At 33.9% G+C, this 23101-nt stretch overlaps 3 protein-coding genes and 1 pseudogene across 5 annotated transcripts; all 4 read left to right on the forward strand.

Moving 5' to 3' along the window:
• The first annotated feature begins 3190 nt into the window (after positions 1 to 3190).
• LOC120258049 lies at positions 3191 to 7973 on the forward strand. Of its 3 annotated transcripts, XR_005535943.1 has the most exons (6): positions 3191 to 3633; positions 3897 to 3978; positions 5036 to 5250; positions 6137 to 6306; positions 6506 to 6573; positions 7845 to 7973. XR_005535943.1 is itself a non-coding variant. In XM_039265390.1 (5 exons), exons 1-4 carry the CDS (start codon positions 3218 to 3220, stop codon positions 6255 to 6257), a joined length of 834 nt encoding a protein of 277 aa, XP_039121324.1. In that variant the 5' UTR covers positions 3191 to 3217; the 3' UTR covers positions 6258 to 6306; positions 6506 to 6883. The 3 variants fall into 3 exon arrangements, 2 of the variants coding, with proteins under 2 accessions (XP_039121324.1, XP_039121323.1); XM_039265390.1 differs by lacking the exon at positions 7845 to 7973 and having other exon boundaries at positions 6506 to 6883; XM_039265389.1 differs by lacking the exons at positions 6506 to 6573; positions 7845 to 7973 and having other exon boundaries at positions 6137 to 6416.
• A 718-nt stretch (positions 7974 to 8691) lies between these two features.
• On the forward strand, positions 8692 to 14120 carry LOC120259058 (E3 ubiquitin-protein ligase SIS3). The gene is given in 11 exon segments (XM_039266592.1): positions 8692 to 8955; positions 9052 to 9090; positions 9225 to 9291; positions 9390 to 9463; positions 10590 to 10728; positions 10816 to 10908; positions 11665 to 11730; positions 12145 to 12261; positions 12931 to 12975; positions 12977 to 13045; positions 13232 to 14120. Coding segments are annotated over 11 exon segments (1131 nt in total). The 5' UTR covers positions 8692 to 8932; the 3' UTR covers positions 13631 to 14120.
• A 1157-nt stretch (positions 14121 to 15277) lies between these two features.
• Positions 15278 to 17385, forward strand: LOC120258143 (CASP-like protein 4A3). Its single transcript, XM_039265495.1, has 3 exons — positions 15278 to 15835; positions 16206 to 16341; positions 16960 to 17385. The coding sequence occupies exons 1-3, from the start codon at positions 15708 to 15710 to the stop codon at positions 17149 to 17151; spliced, it is 456 nt and encodes a 151-aa protein (XP_039121429.1). The 5' UTR covers positions 15278 to 15707; the 3' UTR covers positions 17152 to 17385.
• A 2894-nt stretch (positions 17386 to 20279) lies between these two features.
• LOC120258677 lies at positions 20280 to 22325 on the forward strand (annotated as a pseudogene).
• Positions 22326 to 23101: the final 776 nt, after the last annotated feature.

Below are 23101 nucleotides of genomic sequence, written 5' to 3' on the forward strand. Positions count from 1 at the left end.
CCATCTTCGAGGCTCATTCGCTCAACGACCCCGACAGAGCTTCTGATTTTGCTCCCAGGTTTCTCCCAGGTTTTTCTTATTTTCCATTGTTCATGTCATGTGGAACTCTTTCGAATAAAGATTCTATTTTGACAATTTTACTGGCACAATGAATAGCTTATTTTGGGATTTGCATGATTATTTGGCTGTTTTCATCATTAGATTTTCATTCATTTATGCATTCAGCAGCAAATAACAAGGAGCTAGTACTAATTTGCAAGAAAGTCTATTTTCTTTCCTGTACTTAGCGTGTAAAAATGTAACTAGTGCTAATTTGCAAGACAGAATCTGCAGGAATTTTGAATTTAAACGAAGGAAAATAAACTACATACAATGAATTAGCAAGTTCAGAAGAATCGGTATAAAATAGATAATTTTGAAGAACAGATTATGTATCTGAATACCAGAAAATCTAGTTTTTCATGACAGTAAAATTTGTAGGAATGCAGGATTTATGCAAGAAAAATACAAAATTTTTGCAAACTAAAAGGAGCCTATATACGAAAGACGAATCTTTATAAAAACAGAGAAGTTTTAAGGGTATATTGGTCAACAAGTGCACACATACAGATAGCAACTTATGAAGTTGAGAGAATTACCTTCCCAAGTTGACGCAGAAAACGCTTACCATCATTGGCTTTGTTTGTTGCCAAAAAACTACATAGAAACAAGTAAAATAAATAAATAAATAAATAATTCAGCTACTACACTACAACAGAAATCTTTCAAAGAAATTTTAAAAAAAAAAGCTTACCATCAAATTTGCATGAACTTACTTATAAAACCATCTATAATTTGACGGATTCATTTCATAAAGCTGATGAAGTACAGTCCTTGAAGCTTTGTATGTAAAATAATTAATAAGTTCCTGCAGGCCATGAAAAGTTCCAAAGCAATAGAAGTCAACAAATCAAGTAAAAAATGAATTTGCAAACTAAAAAGAGTATAATAAAAACTCAAGTAACTATAATACATACATATACATAGAAAGTTGTAGGAATTGTTATGTGATGCTTGACCGAGGAAAAATCAGTTTGGCACTTTGCTATCTTTGCTTAGGAAGACCATTATTGAAACTTGTTTCTTGGATGCATAAAATCAATTAATTCTGGGGACAAAACATAAGACATTCTTGGTCCTCATAAATGTAAATAAAAGTTAGAATGTTATTTAAAAAGCTTGCCAAATTATATTCTTGCATGTTAACCACTATTTAGTTATTTAAGATTTCCTTTCATATTAAATATTCTATCATCTTCTAATCTTGTTCTTGGATCATGATCTTCTTCTTTTTCTTTTTTTTAGTAAACTAGGTTCAATGGGCAGCACAATTGATGTGAACTGTTCACTGTTTTATATGACATTTTAGATGTTTTTCCTTTTATTACTGAAATTCACATTTGAATGATAGAAAGAAGCATTTTTTTTTAACTTTATTTTAGATGTGGGTGCTTCAGTTCTGCTTCTAGTATGAATTAATTTTTTTTTTATAAAAATAGATTAATTATAATTTTGTTATAATAATTATATAGTATGAATAGAATATAGAATACATTCATCATCCCCTATTCTTTTCATCTTACCCTAAAACATATATATATATATATATATATATATATATATATATATATATATATATATATATATATATATATATGTTTTACAATATAAATTGTCATTGGTTTGTAGTTAATATCTAAAAATCGATTATTAATGGACAATCAATTTGGTGACGAAAGCGTTGTACTTGCCGCCGCTACCATTGTTGCAATTATAGCATTAAGGTGGTACAATAGGAGAAGAGGATTGAATTTGCCACGAGAGCCGTATTATAATAGGGATCAACAACGTACAAACTATGTTTCAAGAATAACACATGGATCTGAGGACGCTAGTATAGCAATGCTAAGGATGAAGAGGGTTGTATTTTTTGGATTATGTGATTTATTGAAGTCAAAAGGATTGTTGTGCAACACCCTACATATAAGCGTGGAAGAGCAAGTAGCAATGTTTCTTCACATTCTTGGTCATAATGTGAGGAATAGGGTGATTGGAGTAAATTTTTTACGTTCTGGTGAAACTATCAGTCGCTATTTTAAACATGTATTATATGCCATAGGAGAGCTTCGAGGTGAATTTATCCAACCACCCCGCACAACTACTAGTTCAGTTATTACATGATCCAAGGTTTATGCCATATTTTAAGGTAAAAAAATATTGAATTGCTCTACTATATGGCTCACATACTTATATGCAATACGTAATATTTTTGTCCATTAATAAATAGGATTGCATAGGAGCGCATGATGGTACACATATCCATGCATCCGTTCGAGATCGTCTACTCTTATGATTTACTTATTTTGTGTGTTTTTAAGTTTATGGACATTTATTATTTTCCATGTTGTTTTTGTTTGGAGTTGTTGAACTATGTTATGCTTTATGAATATGTTGAGAATTTAATGGTGTTGATTGTTAAATTTAGGTTGTTAAGTCTCAAACTTGTTTGATGAACATGTTGAATTATTGAATATGATTTATTAACTTTATATCTTGTTTTATGAACATGTTAAATTATTGAATATGATTTGTTGACTTTATTGAATTTGAGTTTGTTGAATTTAGATGACTTGAGAAATTTTAGATTCAATTTCGAGTATGCTCAAGTGATAATGGTTGTATTAGTAAGTTCAATTCAAGTATATTGAATAACTAATTTAAAAAAATTAAATAAAATTTAAATAAATAAAATTCATTAACTTAAATCCATTTAAATAAATAAAATACATTAATTTAAATAAATAAAACAGATTTTAAATGAAATATTAAAGAAAATTAAAAATTATAAAAATTTTGAAAATAGGGGTAATCTCACCACTTACTTTACATGGTGATTATAACCCACAATTTACATCAAACCAAACACTTGAAAAGAAAATGCAGTATTTTCATTTACAGGCAACCAAACAACCATGATGTAAGTGAAAATACAGTAATTTCAATTACATGTAATTTGACTTACACTGTAATTTGAAATACTGGTAACCAAACAACACCTTAGTACGATGACTCACCCTCAATAAATATAGATATATATAGGGTTTTATTTGCAAAACTGTCCTTTATCTTCTTTCATACGTGGCAACACAAGCCATTCCCACCATTTGAAAAAAAAATCATGTTCACCGTGCCATCCTCGCCACCGCTCCACCCTCCTCATCTCCGGCGGCGGCGTCGGCGCCTCCTTCTCTCCATGGCTGCCCCAATTTTCCTCCTATTCCACCCCAATGCCACTCATGTTCACGCTCGTGGCCTCATCCAGATGCCCCCTTCCCGGCTCATCAACCGGTACTACTTAGTGCGAGCAGGGGAATCGGAGTATGAGAAGCTGGGGGTGTTGAACACCAACCCCGTCTCTAAGACGTCCGTGGACAGTGGGCTCTCGGCGGAGGGTGCTCTCCAGAGTGCGAAGTCGGCGCTAGAGCTCCAGCGCATGGGCGCTTGTGACGGTGGCTGCTGGATTTGGCCCTCCATCACTCAGAGGTCGTACCAGGCCGCTGAGATCATTGCCTCTCTCAATGGAGTCGATCGAAGGTGCTATTGCTTCTCCGTATAGTAGTTTGTTTCGAATGTGAATTTTGAGAAATCATGCAATTGATTCAATTTTGACTGAATTGAATGGTTATAATGAGAAGTAATTTGACAGATTGATTTCATTAGTTAAATTTGTTTTTTATCTTTACAACTTCTTTTTATAGCAACATTCGGAGGAGATTTCTGTGAATGATTCTGTAGTATTTGAGCTTAAATTTCATTTTGTTGTAGATAGGAACTATTTTTTCTATTCTACATTGCAGCCGGATAGTTCCAGAATACAGCTTTCTGGATGCACGTGGTTTGGGCGCCTTTGAGGGAAAGAGCTTAGATTCAATTGCTGAGGTATAATTTGAGAGAGAGATTATTCATTTGAATATGATTTTTTTGGTTTTATTTTCTTTGTTGTTGTTGTTAAACTAGTGACAAAAAAGCAAATGATGGATTGGAAACAATTGTATCACAAATTAGTGTATCCCCATTAAGGAAACACAATGATCTTGCAGGCAGATGCTATTTAAAGATTTAATCCATGTTCTTGCATGCACACAAGAACCCTCCCACTTCTGGTTTTGTGTAGGTAAAAGGCATTCGCTTACCAAAATAAAGTGCCTTTTTGCTAAGGTGGAATGATCTCAAATTTCAACCAATGTCATTTGCAATGCCATGTTATTGTTGCCAAATAGTAAGCCTTGCTGGGAAGTTAGAAGAAAGTTGTGTTGAAAGTTTTTTCATTTATCCATGAAGTAGATTAAAAAGCCTGTGCAGTTTGCTTCATGATCAATAATTGTTGAACATCTATTCAAACTTTGTAATGCATACATTTTTCTTTATGCCTTATAAGATTAGAAATGTGGATTTAATTTCTACCAATTCTAGGGCTTAAAGTTAATGCATTATGATTGAAACTCTTGGTTAATGGGATCTGGAGTCCAAGTCTTCACTGAATATTGAAATGAAAAGTTTTATACTTTGAAGTATTCATTTTTTTCTATAATTTAGCATCTACATGTATTGCTATACATTATAATCATTTTTTTAATCTCATTTAATTTGGAATTTGGATCTATTCCAGGATAAAGTGAAAGTTAGGAAATAATTTATCTAGTGATAACAATTGAGGAAATCAAAATGGTTGTGGATATATATGTATATATGCCCGGATAAGAATTAGACTGCGAAATACCATGCCTTAAATTGAAAATTTGTGCTTTTAGAGTATGTTGTGACAGTCATATTGAATAGATGGGCCCATAAGTTGATATGTAAGTGAAAAGGTGTTGTTGATTGTGGTGGTAATTGTGACTTTGACTTCACATCCCATGTTGTACAATAATTCATCTGATAAATTCTTGAGTTTCTTGTTCCTTTTTGTGATTCTTATCTAAAGATATTGGTGCAGGTATATAAATCTGATAAGATTTCTCCAAACAACAAGCCACCTGCTTTTGGGGATGGGACACCAAATGAGAGTGTAGCAGATGTGTTTGTCCGAGTGACACAGCTTATGTCTATACTAGAAACTCAGTACTTCGGAGATACTATAATTATTGTCTCACCAGATTCAGACAATTTAACAATTCTACAAGCTGGCTTAACTGGGCTTGATTTACGTAGGTAAAGTTGCTGCAAATATCCTAACTTCTTCACCTAATAATATATCACAACTTCTAGCTAAATCATCTGCCCACTTTATATTTTCTTTATACATGCTTCTGACTTCTACCAATGTTCGCTAGCAATACTTCCTATTTCAAGTACTCCTTGATAAACATTTTTCCGTTACTATTTAGTGCTTGCTCTTATCAACCTTTATTCACATTTCAATTAATTATGAGATCACCATTGGCTGGGTACTGCATTAAGCATAGAAGAATTCCAGCATTAGAACATCATGAGCATGTCTCGAAAAAATGGAACTTAGATTTTTTTTTCCCCCATTTTTAACTCTAATTTTCTGGCTTCACTGAAATCTTATTCAGTTTGGATTTCCTTTCTGGGTTACTCTCTAATCCAATGAGTTCAAAACTATCCCCTGGCTTGTCTGTAACCACCTTCACATCAGATAGATTAAAAACAGCAATTAGCTTTTTCCATCACCTTTATTGAGGCTATGCACATTTGTCCACACTTGATTATATCTCCAATAATGTCTCTTTTAGTGGTCGGTTGCTTGTTTTCCCCATTAAATGTTAAACAGCTAACTGTTTACTATATTGTAATCCAGGATTTCACAATATTTACAAACTATTTATGACCTTTTTTCTGCCATTTAAGCAAAGTAATGAATTTTTCTTGACTATTAGGTTTTCTGTGTGTTTATGTTCGACAGTAGTCTACTTCCTGATCTTGAATATCTCAATGTTTCCCTTGAATAATGTACTCTCAAACACACTGTATTTTGTCTCTAAATGTGGCAATGATTGTAGCCACTGGACTTTTATCCTTTTGAAAATGACTATGATTATAAACTTACTGTGATCTCTGTTACTTTTTTGGACAGACACATGGATCTCTCATTTGGCCCTGGCGAGGTCAGACTCGTGGATCCCAAGAGCATACCAACATATAAGCAGCCCGCTTCTGCTGTTTATAAGTGTGCAAATCCTCCTAAGTGCACTTGATGCCCCTTTATCAAGCCTGCAGAAAGCTACACCTTGTATAGCTACCAATGTAATCTATCCGCTCATTTCTGAAGTTCAGTTTAAGTTTAATATCTGACAGATCTTATACTTTTTGCTGTTTTGCCAACTGAGATACGTATAACAGTTTCAATTTATGAAGCTACCACCATAGTTTCTAACTTTCTATGGTCATTTTTTGCTTTGTAAATCTCACTTGCAATGATTTTCAGTCCTTAACTTTGTCTCAGTTGGGAACCACACTTCGGCAAATAAGTATTAAAGAGATAACATGCTAGCATGCACAGAAGCTTACAAGGTACAGCCCCAAGCTTTTACCTGTTCTCAAGTATAAAGAGCATAAAACTGCTGTCTCTCAGTTGCTTATGGTAGCTTCAACTTTCAAGAACTCTGAAAAACAATATCCCTGACAGTGAATCATCATAAACTGCATTCATATGAAACTCTTGTTATCGTTCACATTTGTATCATCTGTACATAACCAAAGCCCACTCAGTTCATAGGATCAAAAATTTATTTTTCTTTGATTATATACTCTATATTCGGCATCAGGTTCAATTACCTCGCTAGTGTACAACTACTTAGACAATTAATGCCCTTTTGTGATATGCCATATAGGTTGTGTTTGATTGGTGAGTTAGGGTTTGTGTTTTAATGTGCTTGAATTTTTCATTCTATTAAATAAACAAATAAGCATTATGTGAATGATATCTCTGGCTACTTTATTCAGAAAAGCATTGCCCTGTGAGATAATTGCTAAAGCATTCAGTTAAATAGTCTACTTAAATAACTCCCTTTATATATTATCATGGTATAGGAATTTAGCAAGCTAAACTTGTGATCATTGTATCATCTTAGTTACTTAATTATTCATTATCACACCCACCTTGGCACCTGTTTAAGAACATTTAATTATTAATCAACATCAATGTTCTTGCTTTAATAATTCCTACCAAAGGCCTACCAACCTGTTAGACCTTTACATCTTTATAATTGGAAGTAACTGCTGATTGCCTGATTCATCATCATAAAATTCAATTTTGTGAATCTGCTCCTTATCATATTGTAAAATCACTCTAATAAGAAAAAATAGGAAATAAATTTACATTAAATTAACAACTAATTCAAAGATCTTATGAGACAACGTTATCTTTTTTAAGGCATAAAGGATCATATAGTGGCCATTTAGCATTGATTCTAACTTCCATTAGTGGGTGATTTACTTACTTCTCCACTAAGAACCAATGCTTTAGAAAGTTGGTAGGAATTAATTGGATGATCTATCTTCTATTATACTTTCTAAGTGGGTGTAACAGGGTTATGTCCACATACTTTACATAAGTTTGGTTAAGCAAACAAAGGGAAAGATTCTTTAGTGAGTTATTTTTAAGTGTATGTGCTTTTGGAAATCTTTGTATATTAAAGAAAGAGAAAGCAAAGGGTTCTTGAAAGCTCAAAGATGCTTTAATGGATGAATTTGACAAAATTAATAATGTGTATTAAAAAGTATATTGTATATAAGAGCTTTATATGTACAAATTATTGATGTGGGGTATATTTTTCCGACAGGTTCGTAGCGATGATTATTTTGTTAGCATGATGTTTATGATGTTGAAGAGCACGCTGGTGATTGTCTTTTAATGTACATTTATTTTTTATTTTTTTTATATTTTTTTATTTTTTTATTTTAATTAACTTAGATAGAACAATGTTTGACACACAATATTTGATTGCAGGGTAAATAATCTGACCATATATGTAATTTTCTATACCTCTTTTAATATTTTAAAACAAAAGGGCTTTAATAAATATATAAAAAAAAGGTACTATATAAACCTTTGAAAAAAATTTGCATTTATTTCATATTTAAATAAATTTGTTTAAATAATAATATGAAAAAGAACCCAAGTATTATTAAATCATGCGAGACATGACAGCCCTTTTTTCCTGTTTAAAAAAATTTAAAATCTATCTAGAAAAGTAAGATCTGCCTTTCCAAGAAGAATCACTTAAAAAATGTAGAGGAAGTCAGTTTGGTTATGTAATTTTTATAATAAAATTCTCCTAATCTAAATTAAGAAAATTTGTTTAGGCATTTAATTTAATGGAAAACTCCTCATATAAAAATTTTTGAAAATTAAAATAAATTACATATGGCCAACAAAAAACCCCATTATTTTATCAATATACCCCTTGCAAAATTTACAATTACAGATATATATGCACATATATCCTTTGAAAACAAAGTTTTGCATGATACGCGGACAAAATAAAGGCAATTAAATAAAATTTGAAGGAGTGGGTATAAATGCAAATATTAAACCTTTTGTGGCTTTTTATGGATTAATATGCAAAAGCCATGGTAGCACACAAATATGAGGTTTTTTTCTGGGTGTAAATGCAAAAACTCTAGTTATTAGCATCAATATCAAGCTCTAACCGTCGTTCCCTCACTAAACCCGTCCTCTCGCTGTCTCTCTCGATCTCTCTCTCGATCTTGATTCCTCCATTGGGAAGGAATTCGGAAGAAATTCTCGATTTTGATGCTCAAATCGAGATATTCAGATGCGTGGGCAATGATTTCTTGCCAGATTACCGGAATGGAGAGCGTTTCGTGAAGTGAATCTAGGGTTTTAGATGCCATAAGCCCCATTCCAATGAGAGGGGTTGATTTCAAGTGGTAGGATTCATTCTTTTTTGCTTGAATCTCTTGATGGGAATTTGTATTTTGGAATGATTTGGGTCTTCTTTGTTGTTTTTTCTTGTTTGATTTCAGGTACGATGGTTTCTTCTTATCCATGCTCGCGACCAGCATGTATCTTCCTTCATCCACTATCTTGTTACTTTTCTGAAGTGAAGTTCTCTTTTTTATCGTTTTGGTATTTGAAATGTGTCTTGATTATTTTTCTTAGTTGTAATTTGGTGTGTTTCTTGATGCATGTTCTTTAGAATCATTGTTTCTATCAACTGGAAGCGCTACCATTTCTGCAAGCATCCACTGCATATATGGATTGTGGTGAGTTTGTAAGCCTTGGGCTGTTTTACTGATTTTTATTTATTTATTTATTTATTTATTTATTTGGGATATGAACTTATATGTACATCTCTTGATAGGTTGATTATACAACAGTATTCATCTTCCGGTTGCTTATGTTTGTGGACAATGGCCTTGCGGCAGGAATGGGATTGTAAGGATTCTTATTTTACCTTTTGCTCACTTAAATGTAGACATGCTGAAGTTTGCCATCTTCATTTTCTTTTTTGTTAGCCATAGAATGTTATATGATAGAATCATTGTTCATCTATAGTCTCTGGCTACAAGGAGAAAAATTAATTCATTTGGGAAAATAATAGATAAATCAAATCATGTGGTTCTTTAAGGTTGACCTCTTAGGGATGACCATGGCCATGTTATTTGGGATTGGATATATGAAACATTCCCTTCCATCAATGGGTGTGATTTTCTATTCAGCACTTTCTTTTATGTGTGTATATATATATATATATATATCCCCCCATCAGGTCACATCAGTAGATTTTAGTTTAGACTATGTATCTGAATTAGGTTTTAAAATGGGAGAACTTGAAGGGTATTGAAAGGGATTGAAGTGGTGCTGCTTCAAGAATTGCTAAGAAAGTAAACAGAAAGGGGATTCTGAACCTAACCATCAAAGTGTCATTTTATTTTTATGTATTTCTTTATTTGTTGACACTTTCAAAGGGGTAGGTGTTCTAATTTGTGTTGGGGAAGTCATCAACTATAGAGAAAGTTTATAAAGTTTCCAACCATGACCTAATCATTGGATAAATTTTTTGTTCTGGACCATTGAGCATTTTGTAACCTTTTATACAAATGTTCATGACCAGCATCCCACGTTGTCAGTTTGGGCAAACAACTGCTTGTGGAAATTTGTTAAAATGGTTATTGATCAATGCCCATGGTAGAATTCTTTTCTGTTTTATTTGAGTTTAAAATTTTTGTATTAGGGCTTATACTTACAGTAGCATTTATTTTGTCTGTTTTATTCAGTTTTTTTTCATTTAATTGCTATTTTAAAATTTCATAAATTCAACCTGTAATAGAGTGAATTATGAACCCAATGTTGCATACACTTTCTATATATTATGTTATATTTCTCTTATGCTAATGTGTTGCTTCTATTTACATGATAGCAACGATAAACTGGAAGTATACTCATTATCCATCTGGTGGTCTGGTTATTGTGAGATTAGCTTCCATGCAATGTTGAAATAATCCTTGTTTTCAGTGTACTATTGTAAGTATACTCATTGAACATTAAATGTCATTTGTAGAGACCTTGGGTGGCAACAGAGATATGCTCCATTTTGTGGAAGAATTGTGGTGCTCTCAATTCTTATTCTTTTGCTTTATCCTTTTCTCTGGGTTTGGACAGTGATTGGCACAATATGGTTTACCAATGCAAGAAGCTGTGTAAGTTTTCTGTTCTTTTCAAGTTTCTTTCTCAACTTGGCAACATGCTTTCTGGGTTTTGAATACTTCATGTTTCTATGAATGCAGTTGCCCGAGGAAGGTCAAAAATGGGGTTTTCTGATTTGGTTGCTTTTCAGCTACTGCGGACTGGTTTGCATTGCATGCATGTGTATTGGGAAGGTGTGTTGTGCCTTTAACATTGTGATTTCTGTTATGGTTATTCCAGAGGGTTTGCATTCCATGCATGTGTATTGGGAAGGTTTGTTGTATGTTTTTTACAATTTTCTGCACAATTGGCACATTTGTACAGAATTCTCCTAAAAATATGATTTTAAAGAGAATTGTCTTGTTCTATTTGTGAAGTTTCTCTTTATCAGGGAAATGTGTTAAATTATTATAAAACATTGCACTGAATGTGAGATTAAATTTGTATTTGCCAAACCACAACCTTGTGGCCTTATCCAAACTATAGAAGTGGCTAGCTTTCATATTCCAATACTTTCGATTTTGGAAACATCTGCTTCAATTATCCTTTGCTTGTTCCTCAAGTCAGTAAATTTTGAATTTTATAAGCTCATAATATGTGGCATAGTCAGTGGTTCTGGTGATTTAACCATTGTTTTTGTCTGTAAGATAATATTGTACTCTTCTGAGAATTTGATATGTAAGTAGCTTTCATTGATCAAGAAGCTCTCATTCAATGGCATTATTTTACTGTCCCAATGGACTTCCTCATGATTTGGTGATTATTGAGCAAATAAAACCCAAGCTTATATTTTTTTGAGTCATGCCAGTCCTTTGCTGTCATAGGTGTATATAAATGTATTGCTTTTTTAATGTTTCAAATATCTGGTTCTTCTTAGTTGTTTTCTTATAAAATTTGGACACAAAGATGTCCCTCTTCCTATTTAAGCAATATTTGACTTTTATATGCAGTGGCTAACACGGAGACAAGCACATTTGCAGCGTGCTCAACAAGGGATTCCCATATCGGAGTATGGGGTAGGGTTTGCACCTCTTGCTTTTGGATTTTTATTAAAGATTTCTATTAACAAAAGATTCGATATATAATAGGATATCTCATTCTTACAATGCAAATGGCATTTCATACAAGAGGCCTTTACTCTCTGCAAAGAATACCAAATTGATTGCGATTGGAATAGTCTTTGCAAATATACATAGTATGAGTGGGTATCATATAACTGGTTGTGTCATTATAAAACATTTCTTGTTGTGTTACTAATGTATATTGTGATTTTCTTTAGCAAGCATAGAAGGTCTTTATTTCTAATTAGACTGCCTGGTTTTAGATCTGGTTATAGTCAGATCTGGATGTTCTGTTGCTTTTGAAAATTGTTGTCGTTATTCCTCAGTATTATCTTTGTGATGTTAGTGATATATTTCTTTCCATTTCAGGTTTTAGTTGACATGATCCGTGTACCTGACTGGGCCTTTGAAGCTGCTGGGCAAGAAATGAGAGTAATGGGTCAAGAAACCGCTTATCACCCAGGCCTTTACCTGACAGCAACCCAGGTAAGCACTTTTGAGAAGCACTAAGTTGTTGTCACTGATAATTAATTATATTTTTAGTCTAAATATCATTAGTCTCTTGGCTACTACTTGTCATGATACTGGCGGTTTGAGCTCTTGTTAATGGGCAGTGGACATAAGAAGGTAAAACGAGTGAACCAGATTAACTAAACTATGTTTTGGATCATGAATCTTCCAATGCCCCACTCAAGCAATAAGGTAGTATATGCATCAGCTCAATTTAGTTTCCGTTTTCACTGAGGATCATTCTTTGACTTGGGAAGATATTCCTCATCCCCCAAAGACTGGTTTATAATGGCTACCCAGGTAGGTGTGAAAAATTTGACCTACAGAGTTTTGAACAGTAACACTGGAGTTGCTGTTTCTCAATCAACCTTGACTGTCTATGCTTTAGCACTGGTTGTAAGCTGGCATAAACTAATCCTATCAAGTGAGGGTGAAATAACATTTTTAGTACAATTAATGGCTCAGTGATGAACATTTTGTATTCTAGAGAAATTTTTACCTTAATTTATCTATAATTTGCATAAACTACAATTTTTTGGAATATGACACAATTATGTAGAGGGTTTTTTATTTTTTTTTTTGTAATTTATAATATGCTTCTTGTTGTGCCTTATATTATCACTGGATAATGGAGCTCTTTAACAGAGGGAAGCTGTTGAGGCTCTAATTCAGGAACTTCCCAAATTTCATGCTGAAAGCTGTCCCAACAGATTGCAGTGAATGTCCTATTTGTCTTGAAGAGTTCCGTGTGGGGAATGAGGTAAAAGAAAATCGAGTTTCTTACAAAGATTTTGACGATTTGTGTTTCAACCTTGTCGGGCAGATTCTTTTTTACACCGGCCAGACAGTGTGAATCTGAAAATGGAAAACATCCTCAATTTACTTGATTCCATCTTTAGTTATTGTACATGTAGAACATACAAGTGTTCACATGATTTAATTGCAGGTCCGGGGCCTCCCATGTGCACACAACTTCCATGTGGAGTGTATTGACCAGTGGCTGCGCCTGAATGTGAAATGCCCCAGGTGTCGGTGCTCTGTATTCCCCAACCTTGATCTCAGTGCCCTTTCAAACATTCGGCTGGACTCAGAACGGGCATCAGCCAGTGAAGTGACTACAGCAACCACAAGATACATGCAGACACAAACTGGAGGTCAGAGCTACCGTGTCCGTTTGCAGGGCCTTCTCCGCCCTGTCCGCTCAGAGAATGCAAATGCTGATGGCAGTGAGAATGGAGCTCAGGAATATGGAGATGAGACTTTGGTTGTGTCTCATCCCCCAGCATCGGCGCTATGCCCAGTCACACCATGTGTCGTTGTTGTTGATCATATCAATGGTCATTGATGTGCATGTTTGCCTGCATAATTCATGAGTCAGTAAATATTGTCAATCAGGTTTTCTCAATCTTACAGTTTAGTGTTTGTCACAAGTGCATGCTATGCTCTCTTCGATATAACATTTTTCGGTTATTTGGGTCTGCATTCTTTAGGTCTGTTTCCTATCAATTCTTACCGGCAAATTGAATTACTCTTGTTAACATAACTGCAAGCTGTTATTTTAGGGAGCAGGAACCAGCCAAGAAGTTCCTGAAAGCAATTTTTTCCGTCTCTGATGGCACTAATGCAGATGCCTTTTTTTCCTCCAGCAAGAGGTCAAAATGTGCTTGCAAACCAGATTTGAAGTTTCAGCTCACTTTGTTCTTACTCCACCTGTGTACTGGCAAGGACCATCTTTTGATTCTTTTCTTGTTTTTATTCTTAAACTTGCTAACACCAAAGCTTCTTTTCTTTTATTTTGTTTTCTGTTGTACTTTGTTGGAGGATTGTATAACAAATCATCCTGATATTAATGAGTAATTGTGATATAATGTATCAATACCAGACAAACCGGGCCGGCTCTGGTTCTGGCCCTGGCCCTGGCCCTGTTTGACAGTCACAGAGAGAATCATGAACCGTGTATGAATTAATTGATCAGAAGGTTGGTCCTTGGCTGGGTACTATGTTTTGACATGTTTTTGTTTTAGCTTGACCTGAGCTCTTACAATTTTCTGCAAACTGGTTCATGTTATGTACTTGGTACCCTACAATGAGAAAGATTATGTTTCATTATTATTCATGCGTGTCCCCACATTTATCAACCTTCTCCTCTTAAAAGTCTCCCTTTGACACAATGCATTATATCATTGAACGGAAATATGCATTAGATTCCATAAATTTATTGTTGAAACAAGTTAATTGATCCCAAGTTGCTGGATTTCTCCGCTTGGATGGCAGTGATACACAACCCATTTTATACAATCTCTTTGTGCAAATATTAGTTTAACTGAAAATTGATGTATTTGAACAACATTTTGATGTGAATAATGAAAACAAAGTGATACAACATTTTGAAACTTGTAACTCCTTCACCACGTTTCTCCCAAATTTTAGGAAGAAAAAAAAAATTCAAATTATTTAAATATATTTAAAATTAGCGTCAGTTAGAAGAATCAGTTAGGAAATTGAACTCCTACCAATTCAATATATTTTTAGAAAAACTATAATTTACAATATATTATTATAATTTGTATTATATCTACTTTTAAATCCATATGACCACATCATTATTGAGCCGACATTATATGCACTAATCTCCATCGGCAAAATCATTACCAAAAAAACAACAATTTATTTGTATTTTTAAAAACAAAAAAACAATCTTCCTGGAATTAGTTGGTGATAACTGCTCTAAAAAAAAGAAAAAGAAAAAGAAAAAAAAAATCAGTGGGTGAAGATTAAAACAAGTCAGAAGTACAAGGTTTATTTAATAAAATATAAAACTAGTGGTGAATAAAAATAAAATAAAATAAACTGCAAGTTTAAAATGTAATTTTCTTCCCTGTTAATTAAGAACATATTTATATGAAAAAAATAAAATAAAATAAAAATTAATGAAAGGAATGAAAGAGGGAGGGATCTTTTGGCAAAGAAAGAAAGAAAGAAAGAAAGAGTTCCACGCTGTTCTTCACTTTCTAAAACCCTCCCTCACTCATACTTTTCCTAAAATTCTTTACCTCCCTCCAATCAAACAAACCCCTCTTCTCTACTACTACTACTACTACCACTAGGCCCCCTCTCTCTCCGAATCCCTTTCACTTCTCACGCGGTCCTCAAATCCCCCCCTCTCTCTCTCTCTCCCTCATCTCCTCCCTTTCAATCCATGGCTTCTCCCCCTCGATCACCGCCCTACCAAGACGCAATCGGTCCCTCTCCCCCTCCCTGCCCCTCCAGAGAAGCCAGCCGATACCCGCCTCGACGTGCCTACTAAGCTTGACAACTGCGTCACCGCCGGAGACGCCAGCGTTACCAGGGCGGCGGTGCCAACCGGTGGTGCGTCACGCACCGTGTCGGGGATTATTCGAAGAGATCGGTTAGCGTTGGCGATGCGGAGGACGGCAGTAGCGCTGAGGGCGGTGGCGAGCGCTTTGAGCTTGATCGCTTTCTCGCTGATGGCATCGGATAAGACTCAAGGTTGGGCCGGCGACTCATTTGATCGCTATGTTGAATTCAAGTACGCCCCTCCCTTTTTCTCTTCAATTTCAATCCCCCAAAAAATATTCAAAAAAAAAAAATTAATATAAAAAATCCAAAAAATTATTTCGATCTCGTAGGGGTATTTTGGGAATATTATGGCGAAATCCATAGGTCTATTTCGGGGAAAGAGGGTTCTGAAACCCCTCCCTAGTCCCCGCCGTTGCCTGGTCGGCGGGAATTCGCGTTTTCACGTGCATCGCACGTGACCTTTTTTTAATTAATTTTTTAATTTCTAGATATGTCCTTTTAGAAATCATTAATTATAATTGGGTGTAAGTTTGTCAAAATTTTTGAAGCGTGGGAATTATGCAAAAAGCCCGGGTTTATTTTTATATTATTGGTTTCAGGTACTTGGTTTCGGTGAATGTGATCGTGTTTGTGTACTCGGGAATCCAGTTGTGCTTGCATCTCCACCTTGTGATTAAAAAGAAGAGCATTATCCACCCTCCGATCAACCTCTACTTTGATCTCGCCCTGGATCAGGTGAAACTTTTTGGTTTTTTATTTTTATTTATATATATATATATATATATATAAAAAGCAAGGTATTTTTCGATTAAATCCTTTAGAATTATTAAATTATAAAAGTACCCCTCAAAGTTTGCGATTTCTTGTACGGTGCCTTGAAATATTTTCTTTTTACAAATGAACCCTCTTGGATCACTAAATTACAAAAAAAAATAGTTTGTGTATATATTTGTGAGGTTTTCAGTTCAAAAGTTTTGGTCTTTTGTAGCCAATAATACACTTTTGCAAGCACTAGCAAGTTTTGTAGTACATCTCTGTATATATATACATATGTGACAAATCTAGTTTTTCTTTTTACTATAATATCTCTTTGAATAATTAAATTATCAAAAGTACCTTAAAAAAGTTTGGGATTTCGTGTTTAGTCCTGGGAAACATTCGAATCTCTCAGACTTCAAAGCATTTCCATTTGTTTAAAGCCATGATTTGCATTCACACCCCTAGAAACAATTAAATTATAAAGATATAGACGAATCTGAGGTTTTCACTTTTCAGGGGGGAATACATAAATGAAAAAAAAAATGGGTAGTTAAATGAATATAGACGAATCTGATTCCCGGAATGCCCCTGCAGGCACTGGCTTACCTTCTGATGTCGGCGTCGTCGTCGGCGGCGACGAGGAACAACGATTGGGTGACGAGCTTCGGTAACGATCCTTTCACGAAGCGTGCGAGCAGCTCCATCGCCATGTCTTTTCTCGCCTTCTTTCCCCTCGCCTTCAGCTCTCTCATCTCCGCTCACTACCTCTTCACCTGGTACCCTTGAATCCCTAATCTTCATCCTTTTTTTATTTGTTTTCCCCTTTTTTTCTCTTTTTTGTGTGCCATATATATACGTAAATACAGGAAAAACGAAAATCTAGTTCGAGTTTTCAATGGTGGGAGGTGTATTTTGGGAATAAGATTTGTATAGATATGATGATGATGATGATGATGATGATGGGGGTATTTTGGGAATAAATGAAAAAGGTTGGAAGGGTTTGGTGGTTTAGTTTGGATACTGACTCAGTTTTGTTCCTTTTTTGTGATGAGGAGGCAAAGCACCATTTTTTTTTTTCAAAATAATTTAAAATAGATAAATAAATAAAATAAAATATAATGATAACCAATTGAAGTTTGGTTACTGTGTTTTTAAGCGAAAGGATGGGACCATTGAGAATAGGCCTTCAAAAACTTAGTAGTTAAGGTTTGTATTTAACCCCAAAAAGTGTGGAAATTCTTGTGTTATAGGCTTATAGCTCTAAAGTTCTAAAATTAAAGTTCTGATTTTTTTTTTTTAATTTCATTAATGTATAAAAAGACTTTTTTTATAAAGGGGCCATTTTTGTTAACTTGTTAAAGTTCATGTTATGAAAAAGATTTGAGCTGTTAGATTGAGAGTGCTCATTATGATTGAAAGGAACTATTATTATCTTGAAAGGGGTCTTTGAATTTTTATTTTTATTTTCATTTTTTACGCCTTTTATTTTAAATTATTTATTTTTACATCCAGCATAATCATGAAGTTAGAATGTTTTGAGTATTGAAATTGTTACTCTGCTTAGATTGTGGAATTATCCATAATTTGCAGCTTAAGCAACACAACCCATCTAACAAATTTTTGCTTTGAGAATTTTTTTATTATTATTTTAGATTCAATTTTAACATTATAATAAATATTTTTTTAAAAAAATATTTTTTAAAAGAAAATCTTGAAACTATATCCACAGGTGTACCATTTCAATGTTATATTCTTAAAGAATAAAAAAAATATAAAATAATTTTAAACAAACACGAATAAAACTATGATACAAATGAATATGAAAACAAGAAAAGAAAACCCTAAAATAACCATTATTAAAATATACCAAACGTATCAATATATAAAATAAACATGAAAAATCAAAAAAGAAAATATAAATATAAAGGCATCACATTATCTCATGATATGATATCAAGAGAAAGTTTTCTTTTTTACTGAAAGAAATCTTTCCATAATTTTCTCTTTAAATTAAAATTAACCTTGTTGGATCAATGTTCGTATTTATATGTTCTTTATAAACAATAACATGCCAGCCGCTCCTACTAAAATTTATAAAAAAACACACACACACACACACATTTATGAACTATGTAGTAGGGAATATAAATATTAAATTGGGCAATTATATAATTTAAAAACTATAATATTTAGGTTTAAATCCTTGTCATATTATGGCCGGCCGAGGACCAAATGGAAATATTAATGAAAATGAAAAATATATTAAATTTCATGAACAAAGAACAGCGCTGAAAATTTTATTTATTTTTATTTTATATATTAAAAAAAATAGTTAAATTCAAAGAGTAAGACATATTAGTTTTTAAAGCTGGTCCCTTTTCCCCTTGGTCCCTTGTAATATCCTCAATATCAAACGTTCATCTCAAAGCCTCTAACCTGAACCAACGGCCCAAAGTCCAACAACAATGACTAATTTGACCAAAGGCAAATCAGTCCAAAAAAATAATTTCCTTAATTTATGAAATAAAAAAATTCATAGAAAATCAAGTGCGCGGCGGTTGGCGGCAGTGGACCAGTAGTAGGCAGGTCGCTGTCTTAATAATTCCAATTAATTAATGGACATTTGCAAATAAACCTATAAGTCAATTATCTATATCACCCTAACAAAACTTAAATTTGCATGTATATCCTACAAAGCACTAATATTTGCAATATATATATATATATATATACAATTCTATATTAAAAAATCATTAAAATCCTTCTACGTTGAGTTTTAAGTAATGAAGAAAAAATTATAATGTGCAGAAACTTAAGTTATTTTTTTATACATACACATATACAATATTGATTATTTTTTTTGTGAGTATATTTATTAATATGATTTTTATAAAATACACAACTAAATTATAAAGTTTTATTATATTTTTAAAAAAATCATAAATTTATATAAACGTAGAGTTAATATCTTAACACATTTGTGTAACTGTGTCTTACTTTGCATTGGTTTTGAGATTTAATTTTTAGTTGTTCCCAAAATAAATATATTGTGCAAATTAGCGAATCGATGCAAATAGGCCAAAAAAATCATTAAATTTTACAATATGCATACAAATATTGGTGTTTTATGGATATACTGATAATTTCATATTACTGATGTATATATGCAAATTTTATTGAATTAATTAATAATTCCATTATATTCCCATTTTACCCTTTAAAATCCTTATAATTCTCAAAACGCTCTCGCACTCTGTCTTATACATGTAAGTGTGGGGAAAAGCTCAAATTTTCTCTGCTTTTGAGGTCTTACTTGAATCTGTGCTTCTCTTGGGATCTTATTGTGCTTTTTGTTTCTTCTTTATTTTGTGATTTGTAGTTATGTTAATTGTTTGACTGGGAAATTTGGTTCTGATTGGAGATGTTGGTGATCTAATGCAGGTCGCTAGAGTTTTTAATTTGTGAAATTTTGAATTTGATTGGTTTTGATTGTTTGTTAGTTTTGTTGTTGCGGAGGTGGGTTAAAATCTTTTTTTTTTTTTAAGTGTTGGTAATTGCTTTGGTATCATATTAATGTGAAACCTTGTTTTTATGTTTGTTTGTTTTCATTGTGATGTATTGTTTCATTAATATGCCAAATGTTTCCTTGAATCATTGCTTTCTTTGATTTTATGATTTATTTTAGAGTTCATTACCGAGTGTTATCGGTTGTTTGGTTGAATACTGGAATTCTCAGATAGAAATTCTAGATTGGATATTTGTCAAATTTGTTCTACTTGAGTAGTTAGAGATGCCCGGGGATCATAGTCGATGGGGTTGTTGATAATGAGGCAACTAATGAGTTGAATTCCCAACATGACAAGGAAAATTCATCCTTACCTAAATCCCCTGGGATTCCTTTGTGTGGTGTTGAAATGACAAGAAGAGCAGACGCAGAAGGCCTTGCTAAACCGTCAGGAGCGTGCACAGGCCTCGGTGGAGCAAGTGGGGACGGGGCCCGCGCACACATGGGTGTTGGGACCACCCACACACAACCACCGCTCACATCTCCCAGAAATGTGCTATCAGCCGAGAATTGAACTCTCACCACTCGGTGAAGAGCTCTATTGGTGACCCATATACCAATAGACCATTTGGTCGTTGAAACTTTAGTAGAGCAATTGTATGAGAATGTGCATGAGATAGAGAAGTTTGGGGATAAGTCTTTGTCAAGGCATAGTTTTTTTTTGGTGTTGATCATTCATGGATTGATTCAGAGTTGTGTCATCTTGCTGTTTGAGAGATGGAAGCAGTAGAAATTATAGAAGAGGAGGTTAATTGGTAGTATGAATGTTGTGCTTGTGAATATGGAAAATAGATCATCTAGTCAGAAATCTGACAAGCAGGCTAACAAATTGTTCACCAAGCAGTGAATTATCCGCTTCATCAAAGAAATCAAAGGTGTCTTCTCAATTGCAATTAGCATTTAATACATTTTAGCAAGCTAAAGATTCTGTCAGAAAACTGAGCATTGGTGTAAATCTGTACGAAAACACAGCTTGATTCTACATCAGGACATCAGGAGAGTTGAAAATAGCATATGGAATTGAGGATCTAATTGTAAGTTGCTTTGCACAAACCTGATCTTGTACTTTTTCTACTTAAGCAATCAAGGACTTTGTTGTTGGCAGAAGAAAACTTGAAAAAGCTTTTAAATATGCAATTCGAGTAGCCAAATAATTTGAGAAGTGTGTAAATTGGAAGCCTAGTTTGTACTTGAGCATGAACTTGTATATCACAACTGCAATTCACTGCTTTTTGAGCCAGTATAGTGAAGCTATCCCCATTCTGCATGAGTCAATTGAGATCCCTAATCTTGAAGAATGTCATGTCATGCTCTTACTAAGTCCTCTGGGTCTAGGTATATGCAGTTGGGTGACACATATGCCATTCTAGTTTATCTCCATAATTCTATAAGGTGGTGCGCATCAGGCTTAGAAATTCGGAAGTCGGTATTGGGTGTTAAGGACCCGAGAGTGGGTGAAACTTGTCGATATTTGGCTGAAGCTCATGTGCAAGCAATGCAATTTGATGAAGCTGAAAGTTTGTGCCGTATGGCTCTTGATATTCATGGGAAAATGGTGCTACAGGTTCTCCTGAAGAAGCGGGAGATAGGAGGCTCATGGGTCTTATTTTCAATACTATGTTTAACCATGAATTCACAATCGAGCATCTGATTCTTGCCAGCATGACCATGATGTCAAATGGACAGGAAGTTGAAGTGGCTTCTGTTAAATTAATTGTAGTATCGGTGATGCATAAATATCATTAGCTCGGTATGATGAGGCTGTTTTGCCATACCAGAAAGCATTTACCATGTTCACAAGTCATCTAATATAAAGAATTATCCTGTGATGGTTTCTGCTTTTTGTATCTCTTGCTGATTTGTGTAACAAGATGGGGAAGCTAAGAGAATCAGTCTTACTGTGAAAATGCACCACAATCCTATGGAAAACTAGATCCTGGGACTTCCTCCGATGAAATTGCCAGTGGCTTCACTGACATTGCTGCCATATATGAATCTGTGAAAGAACCTAAAGAGGCTGCTCCAAAAGGCTTTGAAGATTTATAGTGATGTTCTGCGTCATTAAAGTTCAATAGCTTGGATTAAGGCGTAGATAGGGGTATTATATTATGTTGCTGACAACCATTTTGGGTCATATTAACTCCTTAGAGAGTGCCATCAAAAGCTCCATGACTGCAAGGTAAAAAATTTTGCCTTCTTTGTTGTTGTGCTGAATCAAATGGGATTAACATGTGCACACTTGTTTATGACAAATGAAGTTGTAGAGATGTTTGAGGAAGCCAAGAGCACTCTGGAACAAGAGTACGGACCATATCATCATGATACACTCAGAGTAAACAGCGATCTAACTAGAGTATTTGATGTAATGGGAATGTATTGTTTATTGTATTCATGATTATATTAGATATTGAATCAATTGTACTGAACTACATTTTGAATTCTTGTTATTGTTTTTGCCTGTAAATGCTATGTATCCATTTGCATCTGCAGAAGTCTCATTTACCAAAAATTTTTATTTGGTAACTTAATATATGCTTTAGCCGCATTAGAACACACAAGAGCGCGGTCTTACTCGTGGAAGTCCAATTCAGATGTGGTTTATATTTGACCAATGAAACCTTACATGAATTACGTTCTTTATCTTTCATTTCCATTCTTTTATTTGATATATTAATCTGTCATAATGATATTCAGTTGGTAGATATAAATTTCTTTGGTGAACCTTCCCTACCATATGCATTGATCCTTGTCATGTTATGTAGGTCTGCATTTTTCATATATCCGATTTAATGGTTGAAAATTTGAGCAAACAACTGCCAGCTTGGGATATCTGAAACTAAAGTAAAAATTCAGAAATCATATGAGTTTTTTTTTTTTTTTTTAAATTCTGGGATTCTGGAATAGGAATATGAGCATAGTCTTCATCATTTATTCTAGTTGCATCTCCTTCTTCACTGAAGCCTTTTTCAACTAGTTTCCATAGATCCTTTGATCTAAACATAGTCTTCATCATCAGAGCCCAGAGGTTATAGTTGTCATCTTTGAAGTAAGGAACATCAGCATCCTTTGCTGAAGAGCTTGACATCTTCTACTGCCTTCTATGATACCACTGTCAGGATCGAGAGACACACACTAAGAATTCTTAGCAAAGTTCACTCACACACCAGACTT

The sequence above is a fragment of the Dioscorea cayenensis genome, chromosome 4 (genome assembly GCF_009730915.1).
Source record: "Dioscorea cayenensis subsp. rotundata cultivar TDr96_F1 chromosome 4, TDr96_F1_v2_PseudoChromosome.rev07_lg8_w22 25.fasta, whole genome shotgun sequence".
NCBI lineage: Eukaryota > Viridiplantae > Streptophyta > Magnoliopsida > Dioscoreales > Dioscoreaceae > Dioscorea > Dioscorea cayenensis.